The following is a 27103-nucleotide window of genomic DNA, read 5'->3' on the forward strand; positions in this document are numbered from 1 at the left end:
TTCATAAATGTTTGGATGGAGAGACAAAACTGAAACAATGGACATGCAGATTTAGATAAACTCATTAAGAATCAAAGTCAGCGAGACACGAGCGCCCGCTCTCTCCACGGGGCGTTCATCCGCTGAAATAATTGCCCATAAAAATGATTGCAGGAGTGTCACCGTCTTTTCCTGGAACTGTTTTGTTTTCTTTGGCACGACTAGGAAAGGTCAGAAATATAAAAGTAGTACTAAGCAGTGTCAAAACATAATCGTAAAATCTGAACATTTTTGAAGGAATTTCAGTTCAAACTATGCGACGAAAACACTAATGAAAAGAGCTTTTTTTAATCTGGATAAAAGTTAAATCTGCCAGCTAGAGTTAAGACGTTTGGCTTCTTCAGTTCTGATCAGTTTAAAGTTTGACACTGCCTTATATCTGCCTGACTCGCTGTGTTGTTCTTTGTTTCTTTGTTTGCTTTGGGTCTGCAGATGATGTCTGAGGCCGCCATTCCTGCCTGTCCTCGTCTTTCCTCGTCTTTCCTCGTCTTTCCTAGCGCAAATAGCTTCTTTAACTCGTAACTCTTCTCTCAAACCATTTGTCTTTTCTCTGGCTAAAATCTGAACCTCACTTTGTTCAGAGGAGTGTTTAGTGTCTTTGAGATGTACAGCAGACTGTGGTCCTGAGCAGCTCTTAAACCTGCACAACTGAGGGTTTTACATGAGAATGGTTTCATAAAACTGGTCACACAATGGTAACGATAGAAAATTAAGGATTTCGTGGTTGTTTGCTCAGATTGTCAACACAAAATGCTTAAATGTGACACTCTTGTAATCATTTTTATGGGCAATTAAACTGTTGTAGAGGTTCACTTTCATTTTTAGATAGTAGTACACACAAAAATTCAAACAACGATCTTAAAAACTAAATAAAACACCCAATTTATGTCCTCTTTGGATTGTAAAAATATATAAAACTAAACACTAACACCTCAAATTTTCCCATGATTTACGTCGTATCCAGAATAAATCTTATACAACGTCCAGATTTAACCCACAAAGGCGTCCATTTAAATATTTGACAACCATTTCCATTTACCCAAACGAGTCTCAAAGGGCAGAAGATGTACAGCATGTCATAAAGTATTTATTTAGGCAAAAACATAACTTAAAACTTTAATTGGGAAAGCAAGCCATGCATCCATAACCAAAACTCAAACTGTAAAAGGAGCGGCTGAAATTATGGCGATACGAAAAACGACTTTGCTATTTACAGAGTAGCTGAACAATTATAGATTTTTATAATATATTCATACAAGATATACAACAGAAATGTACCATTACTTAACAGCGTCGGCAATAAATTAAGAAACGTCCTTCACAAAATGACATTCAGACACAGTGCAACAGAAATGATCATGATTTAAATACACATTAGTGCTCATTTCGATACGAGATGCAAAAACAAGCTACTAGCAAAAAAAAATGATACCTAGTGCGTCTTAAATGTCTTATATTAAGACAAAGTAGATTTTTGTAGCTTTAAATCACATTACAATGTTGTTTCCTCCTCAAAAACAGACCTGGAGTTGTGTTTTGTCTCATTCTCACACGTTTGAGTAATCTTCTACAGCTCAAAATGCTCCATTCCACCTTGTGATGTCATCAAGTGGTAGTTTTCAAGTTAACAGCTCCTTTTACTTTTAGTTCTGTAGAGATAAGTGTCAATTCCTGAGCTGAAATTATCCAAATGATTCTAGAAATGAAGGCGTGTGGAGTTTAAAAACACAGCGGAGCACCTCCTGTATTACCACATGATGACATCACAAGGTGGAACAGAGTGTTTTCTATTTGAGAGAAGAAAATTAGTATGTTTTTGATGAGGAAACAACATACAGCAATACAGACCTTTAAATAAACCAAAATGACGTTTATTCAAAACATTTGCAGTAGCTCGGGGGGAAATATTAACCCAGAAATGCATAATTTAAATGTTCTAGCGGCAAATAAACAACTTTTTATTAAATGTTCTACAAAACAAAAATATGCTCAGGGACTTCACACACCTCTCCACAGATCAGACCTGTAATTTGTCTTTCTTCTGTAATGCCGTACTGCGACACAATCACAACTACTAGAAAGTTACACAGTGCATTATGAAAAGGTCTGAAGTTGTAGTTGCACTCTTTGACCAGCAGGGTTCTCTAGCACTTGGACTCTGCGTACTCTTCCTCCGCAGACGGCCTCTTTTTTAGGTTAAAATAATACTCCTCTTCATCAGGATCCTAAACGACAAAGTCACATGATCAGAGACACAGAAAAACTCGAGCCGGATAAATATTTCATAAACGTTCAAGTCCCGTCAGCGTCCGGGACATGTGAAATGGATCTGTAGACAAGTGTTTCTCACTTATTTATGAACCGTACCATGAAGCAGAGCTCGCAGCACGTGGCCTTCCTCACTGACGCTCCTGCGGGGGTCTGGGGGTACTCCTCTCTGAAGGCACAGAACAATCACTCATTAGAAACGCTTAGGCAAGTTTATTTGAAAAGCACAATTCATACACAAAGAAAGTGAAGAAATCTATAATTGTTCAGCTACTCTGTAAATAGCTAAGTCGTTTTTCGTATCGCCATAATTTCAGCTTGAGTTTTGGTTATGGATGCACATCTTGCTTTCCCAATTAAAGTTTTAAGTTATGTTTTTGCCTAAATAAATACTTTATGACATGCTGTACATCTTCTGCCCTTTGAGACTCGTTTGGTTTAAATTGACGCCTTTGTGGGTTAAATCTTGACGTTTTATTTCGGATATGACGTAAATCATGGGAAATGTAAGAGTGTTAGCATTGTAAAATATATAAAACCAAACACTAAGAGGACATAAACTGGGTGTTTTATTTAGTTTTTAAGATCATTGTTGTGTGTACTACTAACTAAAAATGAGAGTGAACCTCTACAACAGTTTAATTGCCCATAAAAATGATTACAAGAGTGTCACATTTTGTGTTGACAATCTGACCATGAAATCCTCAGTTTTCTATTGTGTGACCAGTTTAATGAAATCATTGTCATGTAAAACCCTCAGTTGTGCAGGTTTAAGAGCTGCTCAGGACCACAGTCTGATGTACATGTCAAAGACACTCCTCTGAACAAAGTGAGGGTCAGATTTTAGGTGGTTTGAGAGGGTGGGTGGGTGGGTGGGTAGGTAGGTAGGTAGGTAGGTAGGTAGGTAGGTAGGTAGGGACTGACTGACTGACTGACTGACTGACTGACTGACTGACTGACTGACTGACTGACTGACTGACTGACTGACTGACTGACTGACTGACTGACTGACTGACTCGCTCGACTGAAATATGAACTGACAATTATCACATTTCTAAAGACCTCATACACTTTAAAAATTAAAGTGTATGAGGTCTTTAGAAATGTGATAATCGTCATTTGAAATGGCATTTTTCAGTCAGATTTGGTTCAATTACAGCTGCCAGATTAATTACAATCACAGTAATTTCAGAAATATCAAAGTTCCACGAGTCTCTTTGCCCCAGAGGGGACCCTGCAAACGGCACTGAGGTAATTTAATTGCAAATGTGTTAACGCCACTGTGCACAACAAGCCTCACAAATCAAATTTTACTTTCCCCATAAATGTCATTAAATTAGCATCATAATATAGATCTGATGTTTGAGAGTCAAAGCCTGTGGTGCAGATGATTGGCCCCAGGAGACTCGGGAGCTGTGATTGGTTGAATAAATCCACTCACCCCTCCGTGACCTCGATGGGTGATCTGAAGGATTTCGATTGGCTACGCAGCTTCTTGGGACAGAGGATCCGGCCAATCAGAAAGAAGGTGAGGAGAGCGGAGGGGAGGAGGATGAACGCCAGCAGAAGAGTCACGTCGGAAAATCGAATGCTCGGAGCTGAGGAGAAGAGTCAGAGATGTGTTAAACAAGTCGACTACAGCTGCATCACAAAGTGACGACGATACACTGCAAGAACGTTTGAAATACATGTAATAGACTTTTTTTTTTTAAGTGTATTTTTTTTATTACTTTAAGCTTAGGTAACTATTATCCTGTTTTATTGCATGTACCATTTTCCTTCTGTTCTTTTACTGTGTGGTGCAATACTGGAATTTCCCCACTGTGGGACTAATAAAGGCAGATCTTATTAACTCCTGGGAAACACCTTTGTCTTACTAAAAAACATTTATTACAGCTTGGGACAGCAGTAACAGGACATTCTCTAACTTTTCCAGGGCTGTCGTTAATCTATAAATTCATCAGTGTTTGCTGTGAAGGTGATAAATAAAACCAGAATAGTTACAGTTTATACCAAAATATTTACCTTAAGAAGATTAAAAATGATTAATGACAACCCAGATACTAAACGCCATTAAAAAGAGTAAGTGTGATTTAAAGACGGGGTAGTATCTCCACAGACCTGACTAGTCCTGATTTCTTCCTGTGGGTCGATCTTAAAGAAAAAGTGTTTGTGAATAAACCTCAGACGATAAACGACTTAAAACAGAATATCCAGGATCAAATAAGAGACATAAGAGCCGGAAATGATTTAAATGTGACGCAAAATGTGTTGGATCGAGCTGTTCAGGGACAAACACAAAATGGTGGACACTTAAAAACATTTTTACTTCCTCTAGTTTAAGTCGTGATAAGTTCAAGTGTAAGTGAAAAATTATAACCGTATATATCACCAAAAATCTGGGAAGGTTCAGTTAAAATTTGGTGAGTTTAACTTAAGAATTACAGGAGCGACTGAAGATTTAAACGTGTCAGTGACTTTTGGACCACTCTGTATAAGACTCAGTGATATTAAAGAGCGTAGGCTACTGTCATTTTGAATATTTCAGAGTATTGTCTGTGGGATCAAAATATACATCAAGTATTTTCCTCAGTATTGACATTTGAGCGTCCTGACTCCACAAACGTGAACCCGTTGTGCAAAGGTTTGTGTGTCAAAGTAATTAAATTCAGCTGAGTGACCGACTCCGCTGACACAGGGCTTTAGGATGTGTGTGTTTGTGCGTGTGTTTGTTTGTGTGCGTTCTGTACCTTTCGGCGTCACTGTGAGCACAGAGTGAGACGTGGGGGCGCCGTGGACGTCGGGGGGGTTTCTGACAGAGCACGTATAAGTCCCATTATCGTTCAGCGTGGCGTTAATGAGAGCGATGGAGGCGTCACCGCGCGCCGGGCTCCCCTTCCACTTTATACGCCCGCTGAACTGCCCCTGCGAGGGTGGGAACGTCCGCGAAGAGAAGTGGAAAAACTGCAGAGGAGAGAAAGAAAAGTTTGTTAAAAGATGATCCCATTCGTTTCCATTTGTCCGACACCAAAGTCGTCCTGGTTTGCTGGTTTGAGCCCAGTCTGGTCCAGTTCTAGTCCTGGTTTAGTCTTGATGTTTAAAATCGAGAATAAGTAAGAAAATGTGCTTTGCTGAGCCTTGAAATAGAAGGTCGAGTGGAAAACTTGTGGAATTTGTTGCCTCATTTCCAGCCAGATCAAACTTAATCAAGGAAAAATATATAATTTCAATATCTCAGTCTAGTTTTTACCATTTAATTCATTGCAATCTCATCATCCAACCTCTGAACAATATTTCTACTTGGCGCCGTTTCAACGCAGCGCAGATCCAAGTTTCTTACAAACTGAAAAAAAACAAGGCCAGACGATGCAATGTTCTTACTCCATGGTCAGTAATTCAGACGACCCACTTCATCGGCGCAGGGTGTGATGAAGTCTGGAGTCGGGGCACAGAGTATTAAATTATGCAGAGTCGCAGTGACGCATTCACACACTCGCGGCTTATATAAGATTCATAACATTCAAATGTAAGGCCTTTTATTTTTGCCCCAGAGAGAATGTCAGCCGCAGCAGAAAGGGCAGCGAGTTCGGGAGTATCGCAGACGAAAATGACTCGGCGTAACTTGTTATTTCTCCTGAACAGAAACTGAAAATGTTCTGAGAAAGTAAGAATTGGTAATACGAGTGTGGCTTTGCAAAACCTGCTGTACAATAAACAAATCGACAAAGACAGTCAATTATTAATAGCGGCCAAAACTTGTAAGAGTGAAGATGTTTTGCTGCTCGTCCAAGCCGCTTCTTCGGTTCTGGTCAGATTACTGCTGGACACTGCCTTATATCGGTCTGAAGGTGGCGCTAAACGACACCAAAACTGTAAAGAGCTTTTGTTTACAGTTTCTGTTTGTAGGCTGAGGTCTGTTGAGCTTTACTAAGTGAGCACTGTGCCTGAATCATACTTAACAACTCTTAATTGTTGCTTTTATACTCATTATCATCCCTGTTCTCTTTGTCTCTTTGTTTGCTTTGGGTCTGAGGATAGAGTTACAGATGGGGGATAAATGACGTCTAAAGGCATCATTTCTATTCATCTTTAGTAATAAAACCTGCGTCTTTAACTCGTCGCTCGAACCAGAGGGGAGTCCGACAACAGATAAATACATTTACGATCATCACGAAACAGAATTAAAACGCAAAAAACATATTGAATTGTGGTGCTTTTGATGATTTAACTATTCTCCCTTTTATCCAGGCGACACCAACAGAAGCAACAAACGGACGTCTGACGAGGAGCAAACTGCTGTGAATCGATGGAGCCTTTAGGAAAGATGAGTCACTGAAGAACCCACCGACACCGACGTGGACACGACAAACATTTCACTTTTCATTTGATTGTTCAGAATCACATAAGCGCCGGCATTCAGCAAGAAAATGTTATTTAGAAAGGTGAAGAATCTTATTATTTAAAAGTGAACTATAACTTTACTTAGACGCACACAGTAAAATGCCAAAAGTAACTCGAAAAACAAACACTGCGCGCTCCAGAAAGTTACACGGTGCTCGTTTAAACGGTATAAATGAAATGAGATCTTTGTAGTAAAACACATTTGGTGCGGTTGATGCAGGAGGTCCGTGTCCTGCCATGTTTCTTCTTAACTGCGTTTCACTCGGGGCCATTTGAGCGACGCGAGACGTTAGGACGCTCTTACAGAATCGGCTGTAAAAGATCTCGATGATCTCAACGCGCAGCGAGGACAATTTATCGATTCTTGTTAAAAACTTCAGATGTTTTTTTTTTTTTCGCTGTTGCAACATTTGTCAAGTGGACTCGAGATTAAACGACGAACCAATTAAGCTTAATATGAAAACGTCCATTTAAATCAAGTTTATGAACGCTCCACCCTTAGACTGTAAAGGAACTGGGTAATACGTCAACGACTTCTTTCTTCTAATAGTTTTTATATTCAGTGCAGTTGTCCCTCGCTGTATCGCAGTTCACCTTTCGTGTTTTTTTTAGTGCAATTTTACATTTTTTACAGAGTATGTGGGTTTTCTCCCCGACAAAGACGCCTACGAAGGTTTGAACTTTGAGAGAGTTTAAACGAGAGAGAAATGTGAGAAAATGTTAACGCCTGTGTGAGAAAAGTGTATAAAGTGTGTGGTGAGGGGTTTTACAGACAAAAACATAGAATAAATGTAAAGAAGAGAAGAAGTGAGTGAATAATACAGTCCCATCTCTGTTAACTACTTCAATACTTACTGGTACAAACAGCGGAAAGTACCAGTACTTACCAGTGCATATACTACAGTAAGTACTATAGATGGTACTTGTACTTCTTAGTGCCAGTACCATAATGTCTGTCTTTAAAATACCAGTTAAAGTATTGATAGTTCCAGTTTGTATCACTGTCATGTTCATTTGAAATGTATCATTTATTTGCTTTTATTGTACATTTCTTTTCAGTCTGTTGTTGTTTTAATGTGAAATTTGTCATCATAAAGTGTTTGTGTTTTCACAGTTTTGTCTTGTGTATTTTCTATGAACTTATAATGAAATAAAGATTCATCTGCCTCATAAAAACATATTCACTTAATACGACATACTGCAGTAAGTACAGTACTAGTACCAGTACTTATTAGTGCAAGTATCACTTCTGTACCACTATAAGTACTGCTGTATGTACCACAAAGTATCACTATTAGTAATGCAGTATGTATCAGTATAAGTACCAGTATAAGTACCACCAGAAGTACCATAGTAACTACCACAGTAATCACCAGTCAAGTATCTACAAAGTACCACAGTAAGTCCTGGTAAGTCCTGGACATTTATAAATCAAAAGTACAAAAGGAGGAAGAAAAAAAATAAGAACAACAGAACTAAACTAAATACCTGCACAATTATTAAAAGAATAAAGTTAATTATATACTATATTTATTTATACAAGCACATACAAATCTAAACATGAGGACTGTCCCAACATTTATATATTAGTAAAACAATCAAATCTGACAAACAGTATAAAAAAAAAAAGCTCTTTTTCTAGTTGTAAATGCTGCATTATGTCTCTCAGAAGATTTTGGAGAGTTATGTTTTCACAGAATACAAACTTTCATCCAAAATTATCCTTTACTCAATCCTTTTTAGAGTTTCTAATGTTACGTCACGTGAAACCAACCGCTTTAAAAACTCACTTCAAATTTTAAAACTCACTGTCAAATTTCAGTCAAAAATCTGTTAAAATTAAAATCACTTTATTATTGAAATCAAAGCCAAACGATCGAGACTAAACTCACTGAAAACACGTCAACAATCAAAGACCGACTGCGCCGATTTACAGATTTATTCTCAAAAGCGATAATAAAATGTGTTATAAAAGTGTAACGCTGCTCAACAAATGCGCTTCGTGCTTTTACGTTACAAGGTAAACCTGGACGATACGAGAAAATCCACCTTTTTAGATGTATCGTATTTTGTTTTTACACAAATTTCTCTTCCTCCAGAGTCTAAACATTCGCCGAAAACGTTAGAATTCACGATGGAAAACAGCCAAAAGCGATTAGCAATGCCTGAAACTCCACAAAACGCGCCATTACAAACTCTACAGTCTCCCCCCGCACGTGCACGACGCCGTTTGAACCAGATTATGTAAAACGCTCGTCTCATTTACTGCCTAAAGCTTTACACGCAGAGTACAATGTCAACATCCATATCTGCGAACAGACGTCCAATAAACTACAGGGCAAACACAGAATCACTTCAACAATCGCTGCTGCTTTATGGCTTTATAACCACAGGGCCGTGAGCGATGGGTCGGCCCGGCGAGATAAAACCGTCTCCTAATACGCCATTATTCATCCGCAGTTGAACATTTGAGGGGTTTGCGGAGCTGAGGCGGCAACACGGGGAGGCCGAGAGTCAGAGGATAAATCAGAGACGCCAAAAGTGAAAAGAGACGCACTGATTCCTCGCGACGTTTTAAAGCAGTTCAGCCCGAGAAAACGACTAAAAGGCTGTTGTGTAATCGTAGAAGGTGAAGTCTAGATATGGACGATATTCAAGTTTGGCGTCACGATTATCACGGTCTAACTTATCACGGTTAACGATTAAAGGTTCCGTGTTTAAACGACTTTGTTATGAGTGAAAAACACAGCGATCTACAGGAAGAAGTAGGTTTTTCTGCAAATTCTGGAGACACAACGGCGATTATCTTTGTTGGCGATTATATAAAAAGTGCCGCGAATGATTATTGTAGAGCCTTTTTGTCACGATAAACGATATTACTGCTTGTTGTTCCGTCCATAAAGTGTCACAGTCATTTGAGAATTTCACGTTTTTACATAAAGACAAAGGATCAGATACATTTCTGTCCCACTTTCTCCCTTTTGTTTATTCTTTATCGTACTTCTTAAATAATTATCGCCACAAAACAACCTGCAGAGAAACTTTAACTGTGTGTCAAACTCAAGGCCCGCGAGCCAAATGTGGCCCTCCGCGTCCTTTTATGTGGCCCTCGACAGGCTAAATTAAAAGTTAAGATGGTCTTAAAATGTTTTATCAGGAGATCTTTACAAATGCATATGCAATATTTGTAACTTGAATAAATAATAAATACAGAAATGATTGACAAGTTTAAAAAGTCGAGGCAAATCCAGCAGTTTACTTTGACGCATCATTGTGTTCAGTTCAGTTTGTCCATGTCCCAGATGAATGCAAATTTAACAAGATGGTGGCGCTGTTCAGTTAAACCTTGCTCATCGTCTGTCCTCTGTCCCTTTGTCCTTCCTCTGACCACACACATCTCTTCTCTCCATCGTCTCTGGAGTTGTTCTTCATTGAAAGTTATCCGGTATTTACGGACGCTTGCCTTATTTTTAAAGTTTTAAATGGACTCGCTCCTCCGCCATTAATGAATTTTCCAAGTAAAAAAAACGACTGAGCGAGTGAACACGAGAGCATCGACCAGAGGAGACTGTGACAAACAGAGACGCGGGACCGAATTTGTCCAAACAGTGACGTCCATCAGAGGATCACGGTCATGGGACACACGACCTGCCCGTGTTTCAGGAACTGTGGAACTTTTCAACCTTCAAGAACAAGACTCTGAAACATGAAAAATAATCAAACACACACAGGTTCTCTTCTTCTTGTGGCGTCTTAAACTCAGAGAACGGTCTGTTGTGGTTCACTTGTTGTCGTGTCTATGTGCACTTTTGTCTCATCTGTGCGTTTCTCTAAATCAGGGGTCGCAAACTCCAATTATCCGGGGGCCGCAGGAGGCAGAGTCTGGGCCGTATCAGGTATTCCACAAAAAAAACCAACTTAAAATCTTCTCAAAAGTCATTGCCGTTTTCAACACGCATGAGGAAATACGCCAATTCTTGAGGATTTTATGGATATACGTCGTTATTTGTTGAATGTTTTGTGACGGGAGTACACAGCGCGAGTGACACGTGACATTCTACACGCTGTGGGCCACAAAATATTGTCTCGCGGGCCGCAATTACCCCCCGGGCCGCGAGTTTGAGACTCCTGCTCTAAATGTTTTCCGTTTCTGACCTGCCTTAGGACAACAGACGTAAACTCGCTATTGTGCTAATTCCGACATATTTACATTGATGCTGTTTGTTGACATGTTGATTAATATGCACCGTCCTAATTAAAATAAATAAATAAATCAAATAAATAAATGTGTCGATGTTCAGGGCTGTGCTTGTGGACGGGAGGACCAGGTCGAGCTCTTTTGAGTCACATGAAAATAAGTGAACGACTGAACTTTCCTGACGTTTTCCTCCAGTGACGGAGAAAAAAAACCTACAAATAAAATTATACAAAGCAGCGCTGGGCAGAAATAACCCAAAGTGTGTTCACGTTTTTGACAAACCTCGTAGTTTCATCACGTGGGTCAGAGCTACTCCAGACTCGGTGCCAACTTCTGACATATCGGAGCATCGTTATGTATAAATTGGGAACAGGACTGGGAAAAATGCTGTTACAATCATGTTTGGATGTAAATAATGGAATAAAAGGAGACAAACTTTTAATGCTGCAGGTCTGGTTCTGCTCAGAAGACCCCGTGTCCTCGTTTTAGCTCGAGTCCAGGTGTAAAACGATGTCCTGGCTTCATTATTCCTCCGTCTCGTTTGTTTCTCTGTGGTTCTTTGTGTTGAAGGGCGTGGTCAGGTGACACGTCTCGTACATGACGGCACCTGTTTCTCACGATCCAATTTTGTAAAAGTAAAACTAAAGATAATTTTGTAAATCGCTGCTTTGAGGACGACTTCATTTTTGTTTTTAAGCTCCTATATTTTTGGGGGAATTACAGAAATAATGTGGTTTTCAGTCATTTGAGGAAAAAACATGATACAAAAAGAAAAAACAACAAAGAAATATAAACAGAAATATAAAGAATACATGTTGTTGAAAGGCTGACGTTTGGGGTCACACTCCGTGCACTGGGTCACACTTTAGCACTTTTCTGCATGTGAGTCAGGTTTCATTTCTGCTTTTTTGTTTAGTTTTACATGTTTCCACAGTTCCTCACCTTTAACCTGATGAGTGAATTAGAGAAGTGAAATGATTCAGTCAGATGTTGTACATGTGATAAATTTCTCAGTTGTCTTTGTGTCGACATGACGGACATTTACGTTTGTCTTCATGCGTTTTGCTCTTACATAATCTCTCCATTCTCAGACCTGACGGAGATGCACTGCTCCTTTGAGTTTAGAAAAGTCTTTACATTTAGTCAAAATAGTGAGAGTCTCTGTGCGTTTAACAGCTCGTTACTACAGGGGAATTTCACACGATTTTAGACCCGGTTCAGTTTGATTTTAGACCTGATTTTGTTTGATTTTAGACCTGGTTCAGTTTGATTTTAGACCTGGTTCAGTTTGATTTTAGACCTGGTTCAGTTTGAACCGAACCGGGTCTAAAATCAAACTGAACCAGGTCTAAAATCAAACTGAACCGAACCGGGTCTAAAATCAGTTTGATTTTAGACGCGATTCAGTTTGATTTTAGACCTGATTTAGTTTGATTTTAGACCTGATTTAGTTTGATTTTAGACCTGATTTAGTTTGATTTTAGACCTGATTCAGTTTGATTTTAGACCTGATTTAGTTTGATTTTAGACCTGATTTAGTTTGATTTTAGACCCGATTTTGTTTGATTTTAGACCCGATTTTGTTTGATTTTAGACCTGGTTCAGTTTGATTTTAGACCTGATTTTGTTTGATTTTAGACCTGGTTCAGTTTGATTTTAGACCTGATTTTGTTTGATTTTAGACCCGGTTCAGTTTGATTTTAGACCCGGTTCGGTTCAGTTTGATTTTAGACGCGATTCAGTTTGATTTTAGACCTGATTTTGTTTGATTTTAGACCCGGTTCAGTTTCATTTTAGACCTGATTTAGTTTTATTTTAGACCTGATTCATTTTGATTTTAGACCTGATTCAGTTTGATTTTAGACCTGATTTAGTTTGATTTTAGACCTGATTGACCGTTTTGGTAGTTTCGCTGTTGTGACTCTTAAACCCGTCTGTTCTTTTGATCGGCTCGTCCCATGTTTGAACAGTTCTGTTGTGTTTAGGGCTGGAGCCTTGAGTTTTGAGAAATAGTTTGTTTCCAGCTGACGGTTCAGATGGAGGTCAGACTTCAATACAGAACTTGTTTTTTTTTGTTTTTTTTAACTAAATGCATCAAGCTTTTCTCCCCAACAACAGTTTAGTTACAGAGTCTTAAAGGGATGAACTGTGTCCTAAAAGTGAGACAGAAGTGGGGAAAGGCCATTGTTGGGATGGTATTAGCAGAATGGTGCAACATTTTGACATTTTGGAGCCACAAAGACAAAAATCGAATGTTGTAATTAATAGAAATATGAGACTTTTATCTTTTGTGAATGAATCAAAAATGTTATAGGCCGATGGGCACCTGCAGAGAACTCAACAAAGTCAATAAAACTACAGAGGACAATTTCTAAATCACAAGGAAAATGACCTGAAATTTAGTTTTATTCACATTTTGCAACATTATAGGAAACGTAAAGAGAATTTTAGTGATAAATGAGTAGCGTAGGACAGTGTTTGAAGTAGATCGAGTCCATATACAGAGCCGATACGTGAACTTTTCTCAGATTATCAGATTTACGTCTTAAATCTGAAGAGCTTGATGTTTTTGGGGCCTGAAGAGGACACTGTGTAAAACTAGAATACACAGCTCTCTTATCCGCTTTGTAGAAAAACATGATAGTAAAGGAGTTTGTAGTAAACGCAAATTATATAATATGGGGAAAATAATCTAAATCAGGGGCTAAATCTAAAACTCATTTTCACCAGTGGCCACATCAATAAAATGGCTGCTCTCAAAGGACCAGATATAATTTAAGACAGTGTAAATGTAACCAAATGTAACGTCAAATAAATGCAGCTACTTTTTAATCTTGTTCATTTTTAAAGTTTTTGTATACTTATTCAAGTTACAAATATTGCATGGATCTGAAAAAAATGACTGTGTAATTGTGTATCTCCTGATAAACTGATATTTTAAGACAGTCACACCTTTTAATTTACCTCGTCACGGGCCACATAAAATGACGTGGCGGGCCGCATTTGGCCCACAGGCCTTGAGTTTGACATGTGGTCTAAATCATCCCTAAACATCAGTCCAAACTTATCTGCAGAGTTTATGGTTCCTCTGGATTCAGATTCTGTGTCAAACATAAAAAACCACATTGGTCCATCTCTGGTTTGAGGCGAGTTTTGAGTTTTAGAACATACTTTGATTTCTATGTCCTTTAAAATGACAGATCCAAGTTGAAGAGCAGGATTAGGACTCGTATAGATAAGAACAGACGAAATAAACACAACTTCTTTGGTCCTTTTGAATCTGAAGGTCAAAACGTTCTTTTTATGCTCGTTCTTCAACATTCAACTGCCAAAATGTGCAATTACACAGTGAGGGCCCCTGACATTTGACTCCCGCTCTCATCTTCTCCACTGACGAGCTCTGAAAAGCTCGAAAATTCATTTGGATGTGGACGATGGAGGTAATTATGCAACTGAGGCACTGCAGCAAATCCACACATCCACATAACGCTTTGGCTGCAATATTATATCCTGACAGCGCCTTCCACCTGTTAAATCATGGACTTTCCCACTGATCTACAGCCCGGAGCACACGAGCCAACAGAGCCACACGAGCCAACAGAGCCACACGAGCCAACAGAGCCACCGCGGCTAATGGAATTGAACACAAATAAAGATGAGAAGAATCCTACTGGAAACGTTTGATTTATAGAGAAATATTTCACTGCGATAATGAACTAATGAATAATAGAGGAAAGAAGAAGTTACGACCATTTTAGACCTGGTTTAGTTTGATTTGGTTTAGACCTGATTTAAGACCTGATTTAGTTTGATTTTAGACCTGATTTAGTTTGATTTTAGACCTGATTTAGTTTGATTTTAGACCTGATTTAGTTTGATTTTAGACCTGATTTAGTTTGATTTTAGACCTGATTTAGTTTGATTTTAGACCCGGTTTAGTTTGATTTTAGACCTGATTTAAGACCTGATTTAGTTTGATTTTAGACCTGATTTAGTTTGATTTTAGACCCGGTTTAGTTTGATTTTAGACCTGATTTTAGACCTGATTTAGTTTGATTTTAGACCTGATTTAGTTTGATTTTAGACCCGGTTTAGTTTGATTTCAGACCTGATTTAGTTTGATTTTAGACCTGATTTAGTTTGATTTCAGACCTGATTTAGTTTGATTTTAGACCTGATTTAGTTTGATTTTAGACCTGATTTAGTTTGATTTTAGACCTGATTTAGTTTGATTTTAGACCCGGTTTAGTTTGATTTTAGACCTGATTTAAGACCTGATTTAGTTTGATTTTAGACCTGATTTAGTTTGATTTTAGACCTGATTTAGTTTGATTTTAGACCTGATTTAGTTTGATTTTAGACCTGATTTAGTTTGATTTTAGACCTGATTTAGTTTGATTTTAGACCCGGTTTAGTTTGATTTTAGACCTGATTTTAGACCTGATTTAGTTTGATTTTAGACCCGGTTTAGTTTGATTTTAGACCCGATTTAGTTTGATTTTAGACCTGATTTAAGACCTGATTTAGTTTGATTTTAGACCTGATTTAGTTTGATTTTAGACCCGATTTAGTTTGATTTCAGACCTGATTTAGTTTGATTTTAGACCCGGTTCAGTTTGATTTTAGACCTGATTTAAGACCTGATTTAGTTTGATTTTAGACCTGATTTAGTTTGATTTTAGACCTGATTTAGTTTGATTTTAGACCTGATTTAGTTTGATTTTAGACCTGATTTAGTTTGATTTTAGACCTGATTTAGTTTGATTTTAGACCCGGTTTAGTTTGATTTTAGACCTGATTTTAGACCTGATTTAGTTTGATTTTAGACCCGGTTTAGTTTGATTTTAGACCCGATTTAGTTTGATTTTAGACCTGATTTAAGACCTGATTTAGTTTGATTTTAGACCTGATTTAGTTTGATTTTAGACCCGATTCAGTTTGATTTCAGACCTGATTCAGTTTGATTTCAGACCTGGTTCAGTTCTAAATTAGACCTGATAAAGTCCAGGTTTATGTAGTAGTACTAAATAGTAACTGTAATGATACCTGTGTGAAAAAGTACTGCTCTATTGTTACTACATTCTGCTTTACTTTAAAACCGTTAAAACATCTGATGCTTTTGTTTGTCGTAATAAACGACACAAAAACCAGGGCTTGTCTCTTTGATCCAGGGACAAACAGGACGTGTCTTCAGTTGGAGGTGACACGCCTCAAACACACACATGTGAAAACTGACATGTACACTCCTTCCCACGCCTCTTCATCTACCGCTCCCCCTCTCCTTTTCCTCCTCCCATACTCCTTTCCTTCACTCCTCCACTCCTCCACCTCCGCCCTCTCCTACTCCCATTCTCTCTTCCTCCACTCCTGCTCCACTTCTCTTCTCATGCTCTTTTCCTTCTCCACCACTCCCTTCATCTTCCCCCTCTCCTCCCATTCTCTCTTCTAGCCACTCCTCCACTTCTCACGCCCTTTTCATCCTCTCCTCCACTCTTCCTCCTATACCCTTTTACTCCTCTCCTCCACCACCCCTCCCTCATCTTCCTCCTCTTCTCCATCTCTCTTCTTCCCCTTTCCCCTTCTATACTTCCGTCCACCTCCTCCTCCTCTCCTGGCTCTCTCTTCCTCCTCCACTCTTCTTCCCCTTTTCTCCTCCTCCTCTCCTCACTCTCTCCTCCTTGCTCTCTCCTCCTCCCCTGACTCTTTCCTCTCCTCCTCGCTCTCTCCTCCTCCTCAATCTGTTCTCTTCCTCCTCCTCCTCTCCTCGTTCCCTCCTCCTCTCCTCACTCTCTCCTCCTCCTCCTCTCCCTCCTCGCTCTTTCCTCCTTTCCTCACTCTCTCCTTCTCCTCCTCCTCCTCCTCTCTCCTGACTCTTTCCTCTCCTCCTCGCTCTCTCCTCCTCACTCTGTCCTCTTCCTCCTCACTCCCTCCTTGCTCTTTCCTCCTCTCTCCTCACTCTCTCCTTGGTCTTTCCTCCTTTCCTCACTCTCTCCTCCTCACTCTGTCCTCTTCCTCCTCACCCTCTCCTTGCTCTTTCCTCCTTTCCTCACTCTCTCCTTCTCCTCCTCCTCCTCCTCTCCTCGCTCCCTCCTCCTCTCCTCGCTCCCTCCTCCTCTCCTCACTCCCTCCTCCTCTCCTCACTCTCTCCTTGCTCTTTCCTCCTTTCCTCACTCTCTCCTCCTCCTCCCTCTCCTCCTCCTCCTCTCTCCTCCCTCTCCTCCTCCCTCTCCTCCTCCTCCTCCCTCTCCTCCTCCACTCCGTCCCATCTTAACGACTCCCCCTCCACACTGGAGAACGTGAGGAGCCACAAACATTATCTCCCACTTAAGCCTGAGTGCCTCTAAAGTGAAGCTCAAACAGCTGCACCACAGGATGGATTCCTCTGGTCCAAACACGATTACGCTGACCCGTCGGGTGGAGACCTTCAGGAGGAGATGGAGGAGCTCGAATTATGTGGTGGCTCTCGGTCGGAACGGTCGGTGAAACTCGAACCAGACGCTGAAGAGGTTGAGGCCAATGAGTGGCGTTGGGGGACGCGGTGGATACGATTTCACGTTTTAGTACAAGACCGCGATGAGGCCGCAGAGGAAAGGGCATTAGACCAACTGACCGGGAGTGGACTCTATGGTCAAGTCTCTAAAAGCACCAAACCAAAGGCCGATGGAGAACATTAAAGCAGAAATGGACGCTCGCTAATGCACGGGGACAGTAGTAAAGTTAAGAAACGCAACATTAATAGTGACGTTTGCAGGAGAAGATCAAGTATTTGTGTCTGTCAGATTAAATACAGGGAAGAACCACATATATATTTACTTTTTTTACATTCCTGATTCAAAAAGAAAGAAATAAACACAAAAATTAGTGTTCCAGGATGAATCAAAGTCGCAATTTGTGTGGACGCAACTACAAAAAAGTATCGTCATTTCCAAAATATACTTGCTCTGCACACAATCTGCACAAATATGTTCTGAAATACACGCAATTCTTCTATTTGTTTGAGTTCGTTGGCCTATTTGTGTATTTTTATCAACTCTCCTCGACTAAAAAAACGTTTGAAATGTGAACTTTGAACAGAAACTACAACATAAACTGCAAATCTAATCAGCAAAATCTCAGTTTGACGTTTTCCCAAGTCGTTTAGTTCGAGAAATAGTAGGAAATGGACTTATCTGAGTTAGTTTGTGTTAGTATCAGTTGTAGCGGTGACTCAAAATAAAAGAATGTCACACGAGATTACACAAGCGGCACACCCGAGTTACACACGTGACGCATCGATCGACAACACGAACATGGCTACGTTTGGTTTTTTTATACATATGAGACATGAAAACGTGCTATTTCTAGGTTTTCTGGTGACTTTTCCACCCAGAGAAACCTCAAATAAATGCTGTTAGCTGCAGGAAAACAAGCAAAACATGTAAATCTTTGAGCGCAGTGTTCACTCCGCTCTGAAGCCTGTCAAGTGTCACGCTTAAACAGCCCCAAATATAGACCCTCCGCTGACAGAAGCAGCAGCTGGTGCACAACACTGAGCCAAAATATGAACAAAAACCTGCAAATTTAATCTAACATTCTTAATAAACACTTGGAAAGCAGCGTCCATAATCTAACCAGATAAAAATCGATTCAGTCGCTCTGTCTGCGTAATATTAATGCTTCGTTTTATCTCCTCGTCGTCGTTGCTTTTGTCTTGTGGAGAGAAATGCCCCGGCGAACGATCCGCTTAAACTGTGGCGATTTATTTATTGATTTGTAATTTGAATTAAGACGTCCTGGACACAAAGTCAGGCTGGTGTTTATCTACGATGGAGGACGACACAAATATCGCTCCAACGTCTGATTTAGCCGGAGTTACGTCCATTTTGTGAGAAGTTGGAGGTGAATTTGATGTAAAAAAAACTTGTTCCTGTCACTATCAGCCAACCACAACCTGCTACACCCTCTCATCCACAGCTGCAGCACTACCAGCAGCCACCTCAGCCTCTCCTCTCCAACAATTCCTCGTGCAAATCTGTCAAACGCTCACATTTTTCGACACTAGAGGCGCAGTTACTCACAGTTTGTGGTGGTCCTCCGCTCTGAGGCCTGTAGGACCAGTCCACGGACATCTTGCTGGTGGGGGAGCTGGTGGAGGTGAAGGTGCAGGAGAGCGTGACGGTGTCTCCTTTAGAGGCGTGGAGCTCCGCGGGGGTGTTCACTGTGATGGAGCGAACCAAACCGGGCACTGCAACAAGCGGGGGAAAGGTGAGGAAGTAAATAAAGATTAGATTACAGGAAATACATTAAGAACGAAGAGGAAAAGTGCATGAAATTAAGAATATATAATGAAAACCTGTGATAGTGATGATAAGAAGTGTGTCGCTCAGTGAAAAAACGCATAATAATGAAGAAAAAAACATATGTAAGTCGCATTTTTGGGGAAATTTATTTTACAAAATCCCAGACCAAGAACAGACATTTTATCTTTAAAGACAAGTTATAATAATAAGAATAAAATAGAGAACAACAGTATCTATGAACAGGATTATTTTTGGGAGATTCTGCTAAAACATAGAGACAAAATTGGACAGGAAGTAGTGACGCTAACAGGAAGTAGTGACGCTAACAGGAAGTAGTGACGCTAACAGGAAGTAGTGACGCTAACAGGAAGTAGTGACGCTAACAGGAAGTAGTGACGCTAACAGGAAGTAGTGACGCTAACAGGAAGTAGTGACCAAGAACAGACATTTTCTCTTTAAAGTCAAGTTGTAATAATAATAATAAAATGTGGACCAACAGGCTGAATATCAGTACATCACGCTAACGTAACACATTTATATTTATTCAGCTCCATGAAGCACAGACAGAACTGAACACGTGTCTGGTTTGTTAACGTAAGATATTAACAGTTAATCAGATAAATAAAGCAGAAAAAACAACAAGTTTACTCTGGATCTCACTCCAAATCAATAAATCCACTGAATTCTTCATCCTCGGTGTCACTTCTGAATAAATCCACCAACTCGAGATGTGACATTATAGATTTGAATCATTTTACATATAAGTCGCGTCTGAGTATAAGTCGCACCTCTGGACAAACTAAAAGTGACACTAATAGTTCAGGAAATACAGTATAAATATCTAAACTTAAGTATTACTACATCCCAATACAGCACTTAATTTACTTAAACACAATATACAATGAACTGTATGATTATGGTTGGATTTCGTTGAGTTTTTCAGGCATTAGTGCAATTAAACATCATCTTTTTCATCATTAAGTTGTAACTCTGCTTTGTAAGTCTCTATACATGTGTCCCAGGATGCACCAGGGATAAAACACAAGTAAATTTATCAGATTCAGACTTTATTTCAGCACAAAATAAAGGTTCACTTCCATAACAAGTTAATTAAACCATCAACACGAGCAATGATCAAACTCTTTTAATAATCACGTTACCAAAACTATAAATACGTCTGTTGTTTTGTGTTTTGTCCTGGAGCAAAGTGCTGCACGTGGAAATGCAGCGTCAGCGTGTTCTCCTGACACACACACACACACACACACACGTCTATTCCAGTCTCTCTGTATCTGACAGTCCAGAGCTACTCGTGTGTCTGTCAAACGCCCTCAGCGCCACCGTGCCCCCCCCGACCGTCTCCAACGCCATTTCTGATTCTGTAAGCGTCTCGTGAACGCTCTCGCCGTCTGACATCGAGAGAGTTCAACGTCCACAGCAAATATGAAAGAGGCAAACGTAAAGAGACGGAGGGACAGAGAGGGAGAGACTGCAGCCTGCAACGACGCACGGAAAAGAAAATGACAAATTCAAGCTGGAAAAGTCTGCGCCAGGAAGAAAACAAAGACATTTACATAAGCTATAGAGTCCCATCTTACATCTTATACCTCATAAATCATCATAAAACTCCAAACACACTGCGTTCAGGAGAGAAAACGGCTTTAAATCTACATTAAAACAACTTAGACGTGGGATTTTGTCTACATTTGTCTGGTGGAGATGCAAAATTTGAATATTATCTATAAAAACGTACTAAAAAACACTGAAAAAAACGGCAATTTGCAGCATCTAAACTATAAAACGTTTAGCTTGTCGTTTAGTTTGTTCGACATGTGAACCTCAAACACATTTACAGACACGTTTCAGCACATTTATGGATTATAATTTAAATTCTGCCGCTGCGATGATGAAATACAGAAAATATAAGTCTAATATCTATTTTTGTCACTAGATTGAAACGCCGCCTCTTCTCCCTGGCATTTAACTCAAGCTAAACACAATATCCAGGTGTTTTATTTGTGTTTTACTGGCGTTTTATTGCGTTTTATGATTTATTTATCGTGTTATCTGTGTATTTGTTTTGTTTAGACGTTTTATGTGCAGCACTTCGAGCCGCTGAAGTTGTATTTAAATGTTCTGTATGAATAAAATCAAACTGAAGTGAACATTTTCAACTGCACTTCAATAAATTATGTTGCATTAACGATTTATCTGCGTCCTATTGTTTTTTTTCTGGCCGACTGTCTCCGAACGCAACACGTCTTTAAATCTGTCTGAGCTTGACACTGAGAAGAGACAAAACGACAGGCGACTTCTTCATTATTAATAATAGATTAGATAAGATTCCTGTCAATAAACATAAGGTTACATTTGCATAGAGCTGTGTACGTTTAAGGCTGTGTGTGTGTGTGTGTGTGTGTGTGTGTGTGTGTGTGTGTGTGTGTGTGTGTGTGTGTGTTACTTGTCGTGACCTAAAGGCACAAACTGAATTTGACTATATAATCAGAGCGTAATAACTGCGTTTGCATAACACTAACCCTGGAGTGGGGCTGGAGCTTGACGACACAAATAGGTAATAAAGTGGTCCCAGTGTGTGTGTTTTCCCTCCAGGAGCAGACAGTTCATTTAGACTCGTCCCCGTTTGACTGACCGGACGGGATCGTTTCACTCTGAGGCGTCTTCAGTGTTTCAGTCCAGTGCAGGGAATGAGAGAAGACACTTTACATCGATTTAAAGACGCACAAGTGAGAGTGGAATCCCTTAAACTTTGTACATGTAGTGACGTTATATCAGTAAAAAGGTGTGTTTGTGCTGCAGCAGGTGAAAATGGACAAGTGGAACTCGGACAAGACTCAAGTCAGAGTCTTTGTCCAACAGAAACAAGGAGAAAGTGTCAGCGTTCCAGTCTCTCTCTCTCTAAAACCTTCAGATCAGACGAGAAATCTAGAGGTAATACTGGACTCAGACTTGAACTTTAACAGACACATCAAATCAGTAACATCTGCAGCTTTTTACATCTAAAAACATGTGAAAAATCAAAGGTAAACTGTCAAAACCAGACTCAGAGACTTATCCTGCATTTGTGTCCAGTAGATTAGACGACTGTAACGTCCTGATCACTGGACTCTCCAAACGAGCCACAGAACAGAACATCCAGAACATCCAGAACATCCAGAACATCCAGAACACTGCTGCTCGGGTCAGGACTAGAACCAGGAAGTACTTCACACATGTGTCCTGTGGCTCCTGTGGCTCCTGTGGCTCCTGTGGCTCAGAGACTTTAAAGCAGCTCAGTGTGAACAAGTCTCTCCATGGACCAGCACCAAAGAACATCTCCCACATGAGCCACAAGAACCATCTCACATGAGGAGGACTAAACCAGGACTAAACCAGGACTGAACCAGGACTAAACCGGGACTAAACCGGGACTAAACCGGGACTAAACCGGGACTAAATCGGGACTAAATCGGGACTAAACCGGGACTAAATCGGGACTAAATCGGGACTAAACCGGGACTAAACCGGGACTAAACCGGGACTGAAGCGGGACTGAAGCGGGACTGAAGCGGGACTGAAGCGGGACTGAAGCGGGACTAAACCGGGACTAAACCGGGACTAAACCGGGACTAAACCGGAACTAAACCGGAACTAAACCGGGACTGAACCGGGACTGAAGCGGGACTAAAGCGGGACTAAAGCGGGACGAAACTGGGACGAAACCGGGACGAAACCGGGACGAAACCGGGACTAAACCAGGACTAAACCAGGACTAAATCGGGACTAAACCGGGACTGAACCGGGACTGAACCGGGACTAAACCGGGACTAAACCGGGACTGAACCGGGACTGAAGCGGGACTGAAGCGGGACTGAACCGGGACTGAAGCGGGACTAAACCGGGACTAAACCGGAACTAAACCGGAACTGAACCGGGACTGAACCGGGACTGAAGCGGGACTGAAGCGGGACTAAAGCGGGACTAAAGCGGGACTAAACCGGAACTAAACCGGGACTGAAGCGGGACTGAAGCGGGACTGAAGCGGGACTGAAGCGGGACTGAAGCGGGACTGAAGCGGGACTGAAGCGGGACTGAAGCGGGACTGAAGCGGGACTAAACCGGGACTAAACCGGGACTAAACCGGAACTAAACCGGGACTAAAGCGGGACTAAAGCGGAACTAAAGCGGGACTAAACCGGAACTAAACCGGGACTAAACCGGGACTAAACCGGAACTAAACCGGGACTAAACCGGGACTAAACCGGGACTAAACCGGGACTGAACCGGGACTGAACCGGGACTGAACCGGGACTGAACCGGGACTGAACCGGGACTGAACCGGGACTGAAGCGGGACTAAACCGGGACTGAACCGGGACTGAACCGGGACTGAAGCGGGACTAAACCGGGACTAAACCGGGACTGAACCGGGACTGAACCGGGACTGAAGCGGGACTGAAGCGGGACTGAAGCGGGACTAAACCGGGACTAAACCGGGACTAAACCGGGACTAAACCGGGACTAAACCGGAACTAAACCGGGACTAAAGCAGGACTAAAGCGGGACTGAAGTGGGACTGAACTGGGACTGAACCGGGACTAAACCAGAACTGAACCATGACTAAAACAGTATGTGGTTATGATGTATTTCTTATTCTGTAAAGCACTGTATTTTTTTTTTTTTGTGTACAAATAAACCTGCCTTGCCCATGATAACCACAACTACTATTACTACTGCTACAACTACAACAACTACAACTACTAGTACTACTGCTGTTACCACTACAACTACTGCGACTACACTAATACTACTACCATTTTTATAAAGTAGGGTGACAGTTGTAGCAGGTGTGTTCACTGATCAGGAGGTCGTGACTTTCCACATAAACATCATTGATAAAACTGTCGGACTCACTGAGTCACAGGTCGATGGTGCGACTCCAGATCCCACAAATGAACAAATGAATCTGCTGTTGTGTCTTTGGGCAAGTGCGTCTGTGTGAATGTGTGTGTGTGTGAATGTGTGTGTGGGGGTGTGTGTGTGAATGTGTGTATGAATGTGTGAGTTCTTCCATTGAGGACGCTGAAGGTGTAAAAGTGCTGTATAAAAATGTGACCATAAACTGTGCCACTTGTCCTAAACCTGTCGTTTGCAGAGAGTCGTGTCGTTCGCAGAGAGTCGTGTCGTTCGCAGAGAGTCGTGTCGTTCGCAGAGAGTCGTGTCGTTCGCAGAGAGTCGTGTCGTTTGCAGAGAGTCGTGTCGTTTGCAGAGAGTCGTGTCGTTCGGAGAGAGTCGTGTCGTTCGGAGAGAGTCGTGTCGTTCGGAGAGAGTCGTGTCGCTTGGAGAGAGTCGTGTCGCTTGGAGAGAGTCGTGTCACTTGGAGAGAGTCGTGTCGCTTGGAGAGAGTCGTGTCGTTCGGAGAGAGTTGTGTCACTTGGAGAGAGTCGTGTCGCTTGGAGAGAGTCGTGTCGTTCGCAGAGAGTCGTGTCGTTCGCAGAGAGTCGTGTCGTTCGCAGAGAGTCGTGTCGTTCGGAGAGAGTCGTGTCGTTTGCAGAGAGTCGTGTCGTTTGCAGAGAGTCGTGTCGTTTAGAGAGAGTCGTGTCGTTTGCAGAGTCATGTCGTTTGCAGACAGTCGTGTCGTTCGCAGAGAGTCGTGTCATTTTACAGCTGTATAAAGTGGGCAGGGCCAGACGTGCAGATCACAGGAGATATTATTATTCTGAACTATGTACCTCTTCCTCCTGCACCGTCTCTAACCTCTGAAAACATCTAAAAACCTCTAAAAAACTCAAAAAAAAACTCCAAACACCTTCAAAAACCTCTAAAATTTCGCCAACTTTGTCTGAACGTGACCAAAACTGCAAATATCAACTCCCCTGGACAAAGTCTGTGTTTGTTTGACCTGTTTCAGAGCTCAAAGACAAACTGTAAACTCTGAAACCATGAAACACAACAACAAAACACAGCCCTGACAGTGTTTCAGTTGTGTGACATTGTGTTTCAGTCGTGTTTCAGTCGTGTTTCAGTTGTGTTTCAGTCGTGTTTCAGTTGTGTGACTCCAGATCTGCCATGGCACCTGCTCCTGCTCCTCACGCGTGCGTCCTGGAGCTTTTTTGGACCGGGCCAATGCGCAGGTTTTACGCGCAGGTTTTTAGCTTTAGTTTTCTGATTTGAAGAGGGTTAAAGTTTGAGTTTGGAAGTTCAAGTGAGTCTCAAAACAAAACGTGCGTAGGACGTGAAACCTGAGCCGTGTGTGTGTTTGTGTGTTTGTTTGTGTGTGTTTGTGTGAGGCCTGGTTCTTACCGACACACGCGGCCAAATACAGCAGTAAAACTCTGTTCAGAGCCGAGTCCCAGAGGCGCAGTCGACGCATTGTCAGAGGAAACAGCTCAGGTCAGTGGCGCCGGGTCAAAAAAAGGACAAAGAGACGTCAAAACGCGCGGATTTGTCCTTCCATTCTCGTCTTCTCTCACTCCTCTCACTCCTCTCACTCCTCTGCCTCCTCTGCCTCTCTGCGCGTTACCTGTGCGCGTGCGACCTGCCAAACAGGTGGATCAGGAAGTGACCGAGGGACCTGCGAACGAGAGCCGTGTGAACGAGAGCCGTGTCAAAAGAGGAGTCTGAATCATTCATGTGTTTATATTTATATTTATATTTACTCTAACTTTATTTTCATCGACTTGTTGCTTTTTCACAGTTGTATTTATAGTTTGTTTTTTTTTGGAGGAGGGGGGTCTCAGGTCCTGGGACACTTATGTATTTGCTTGTTTTCTGTTGATTCATTGTTGATTTTGTAACTTTCTGTTGTTTAAATCTTTTTTCATGTTCAGCCCTGACAGATTGTGATTTTAGGTTTTACAAAAATTAATTTAATTGAATTTATTTAGAAACTAAATAGAACCAAATCACTTTATTATGGACTTTCTGGATTTGCACTGTAGTAATATTATTATTTTTATTACATTGACAATTGTGAGCCAGAATGCATGTTTTTATTCATGTTTTTATTCATGTTTTTATCCACAGTGGTGAGAGATATAAATAAAATAATAAGATAAACACGTCTCTTTCACCTCCCGACATTTTAGTCCTGATGAATAAACCAGGACTGGACTGGTTTAGTCCTTTTTCCTTTATATGTGCAGAACTAAAGATGGACTAAACCAAGACTAAAGCAGGACTAAAGCAGGACTAAAGCAGGACTAAAGTTGGACTAAACCAAGACTAAACCAGGACCAAACTAGGACGAGACCAGATATAAACCAGGACTAAAGCAGGACTAAAGTTGGACTAAAGTTGGACTAAACCAGGACAAAACCAGGACTAAACTTTCTTTCTTTCTTTATTCTTTATTTGACAGGGACCATGTACAAATTCATTAATCTTACAAGGAAAAGATGATTTGCACCAGATTTAGCTCCTGCTACTTTCCATCTGCAGTCCCTGAGCAGGTGAACACACATAAAAAACACACATATCAGGATTAAACCAGGACTAAACCAGGATGAAACCAGGAAGAAACCAGCACAAAAACCAGGACTAAACCAGGACTAAACCAGATCTAAACCGGGACTAAACTGGGACTAAAGTGGAACTAAAATGGGACTAAAACAGGACAAAAACACAGCACTAAACCAGGACTCAACCAGGACTAAAGCGGGACTAAACCAAGATTAAACCAGGACTTGGTTTGTTCCAGTCCTGGCTTTGTCCTTTTTCCTTCTGTGACTTCTCTCCAGTCCAGTATTTCCCCCTGAGCCTGTGTTGAATCCAGTTTTATTAAAAAAGCTCAGGTCCGTGTTCATTAAGGTCGTGGGTGTTTCTTTGGTCTTATTTCCTGTGTAAACCTCTCGGTCTCTGCTGGGACCGTCCTGCTCGTCCTAGTCCCATTACCACACGGTCCCTGTCCTGAATCTGCTGTG

The 27103-nt window shown here is 41.1% G+C and overlaps 1 protein-coding gene across 1 annotated transcript; it reads right to left on the reverse strand.

Moving 5' to 3' along the window:
* Positions 1-1108: 1108 nt before the first annotated feature.
* On the reverse strand, positions 1109-25716 carry mpzl3 (myelin protein zero-like 3). The gene is made up of 6 exons (XM_033977556.2): positions 25485-25716; positions 18964-19130; positions 5058-5271; positions 3749-3905; positions 2407-2476; positions 1109-2264 (listed from the first exon to the last, which is right to left on the reverse strand). Exons 1-6 carry the CDS (start codon positions 25552-25554, stop codon positions 2184-2186), a joined length of 759 nt encoding a protein of 252 aa, XP_033833447.1. The 5' UTR covers positions 25555-25716; the 3' UTR covers positions 1109-2183.
* Between the last annotated feature and the right edge of the window lie 1387 nt (positions 25717-27103).

This window comes from Periophthalmus magnuspinnatus, chromosome 13, assembly GCF_009829125.3.
Source record: "Periophthalmus magnuspinnatus isolate fPerMag1 chromosome 13, fPerMag1.2.pri, whole genome shotgun sequence".
NCBI classification, from domain to species: domain Eukaryota; kingdom Metazoa; phylum Chordata; class Actinopteri; order Gobiiformes; family Gobiidae; genus Periophthalmus; species Periophthalmus magnuspinnatus.

Coding starts and splice junctions, on each gene's coding strand:
- mpzl3 (XM_033977556.2), bottom strand. CDS start 25,554: ATGCGTCGACTGCGCCTCTGGGACTCGGCTCTGAACAGAGTTTTACTG. Junction 2,477..3,748: donor CCCATCGAGGTCACGGAGGG/GTGAGTGGATTT, acceptor CTGTGCCTTCAG/AGAGGAGTACCCCCAGACCC. Junction 2,265..2,406: donor GCTGCGAGCTCTGCTTCATG/GTACGGTTCATA, acceptor TTTGTCGTTTAG/GATCCTGATGAAGAGGAGTA.